This window comes from Sinocyclocheilus grahami, unplaced genomic scaffold (genome assembly GCF_001515645.1).
Source record: "Sinocyclocheilus grahami isolate Dianchi unplaced genomic scaffold, SAMN03320097.WGS_v1.1 scaffold725.1, whole genome shotgun sequence".
In the NCBI taxonomy this organism is placed as follows: Eukaryota; Metazoa; Chordata; class Actinopteri; order Cypriniformes; family Cyprinidae; genus Sinocyclocheilus; species Sinocyclocheilus grahami.
In genome coordinates, this window is record NW_015505904.1 from 490,860 (window position 1) to 492,640 (window position 1,781).

General features: G+C 48.5%; 1 protein-coding gene across 1 annotated transcript in view; it reads left to right on the forward strand.

Moving 5' to 3' along the window:
- The first annotated feature begins 403 nt into the window (after nucleotides 1-403).
- The window catches only part of LOC107560413 (mitogen-activated protein kinase kinase kinase 1), a 66,114-nt gene continuing 64,736 nt past the window's right edge, over nucleotides 404-1,781 (forward strand). The window contains exon 1 of the mRNA XM_016244593.1: nucleotides 404-830. Within this exon, the coding sequence (XP_016100079.1) occupies nucleotides 412-830 (419 nt within the window). The 5' untranslated portion in view covers nucleotides 404-411. The remainder of the gene's footprint in view (nucleotides 831-1,781) is intronic.

Sequence of the window (1,781 nt, forward strand, 5' to 3'; positions counted from 1 at the left end):
CATTCTTTGCTCTTCACCTTGTTGAATTATCGCAACAACAACAAAAAAATATTATGTTCTTGTCAGTGAGTTAAAAAGAGAGTAAGTTAAAAAGAATATTCCAAAGAATGAAAAATAAAATAATAATAAAAAACACCACAGAAATATTTTTCTTTGGACTGGGAGTTCTGAAAAATTATTGAGGTATATTTTCATAGTTTTCGACATTTATTTCAAAAGACCAAGAAAAAATGATCGCTTATGATATGACCCCGTGCACGTAGGTAAGTTCCCGAAGGACTCCCTTAGCTCCTCCCACTTTGCAGGAAGCCCCTCCCATTTATCCGGAAGCCCCTCCCTTTCACCCTCCCCCAAATTCCCGCCACTCCCTCTCTCATAGAATCTATTAGTGACAAACATTCAGGACAGAAAATGGCGACGGCGGGGAGCCGTGCGTCGTCGTTAGGCGGATTATTAGACTCCAGTAGCGGCACACACGTCGGGAACGGACTTCAGGGCAGTTCCAGCGGCTCCACACTGTCGGACAGCAGCGGGAAAGCGAAGAGAAATGCCGGGGAGAGTTCGCAGTGGAGGCGGAAGGTGAGGAGTGTGGATCTGGAGAAATGCGAGAGCGGGACCGCAGCGCTGCACTTCCTCACGGTGTCCGGTCCCGGCTCGATCCAGACCGCCTTGCTGCAGCAGAGCCTCGCCGAGCCGCCGCTCGGACACAACACCAGCGATAATCCGTGCGCTAGTGCTCAGGAGTGGACGAGGAGCTCTTTAAAGAGCAGCGAGAGTCCGGGCGCTGAACACGGAGGGGCTGCTGCGGACCTGAACGCTTCACACAGCAGGTGACCATCTCTCCAGAGCTCCTCTTCAGACGCGTTTCTGTCGCACACTTTACTCTCCTCAACTGTCTTCTCTCTGACACGGTCATCACTTTGTATGTGTGTGCGAAAGATTAGTGTTGCAACGAAAGTATGAGAAAATGTTATGCAGTCTTGTGGCAGGTGACTTAAACTCCCTCGCGCGGTTTCTTTGTATTTGCTGATCAGAAAGTGCAAGCTAAACTAATTAAAAGTTTATAAATAAATAGACGTCTAATTTGAGGCTCACATCTTGGTGTTTGTTTTTGACAAACACCAAATAATTATTTGAAAAGCATAACTGACAAGCAAACATCTGTATTCATAGCTGCGTCTCATAACGCAGTTGTCCAGTGCGACAGTGCTCGATGACATTAGTGTTTGTAAAGGTGCATGACTGGAACCCGAGTCTCGCGCATTGTGTGAGTGTGTGACTGTGAGTGTGTGACTGTGTGAGTGCGTGTGACTGTGTGAGTGCGTGTGACTGTGTGAGTGCGTGTGACTGTGTGAGTGCGTGTGACTGTGTGAGTGCGTGTGACTGTGTGAGTGCGTGTGACTGTGTGAGTGCGTGTGACTGTGTGTGTGACTGTGAGTGTGTGTGTGTGTGAGTGTGTGAGTGTGTGACTGTGAGTGTGACTGTGAGTGTGACTGTGAGTGTGTGAGTGTGTGACTGTGAGTGTGTGTGTGTGTGTGAGTGTGAGTGTGTGTGTGAGTGTGTGACTGTGTGAGTGTGTGACTGTGTGAGTGTGTGAGTGTGTGAGTGTGTGAGTGTGTGACTGTGAGTGTGTGACTGTGAGTGTGTGTGTGACTGTGACTGTGTGAGTGTGTGACTGTGAGTGAGTGTGTGACTGTGTGTGTGACTATGAGTGTGTGAGTGAGTGAGTGAGTGACTGTGAGTGAGTGACTGTGAGTGTGTGACTGTGAGGGTGTGTCTGT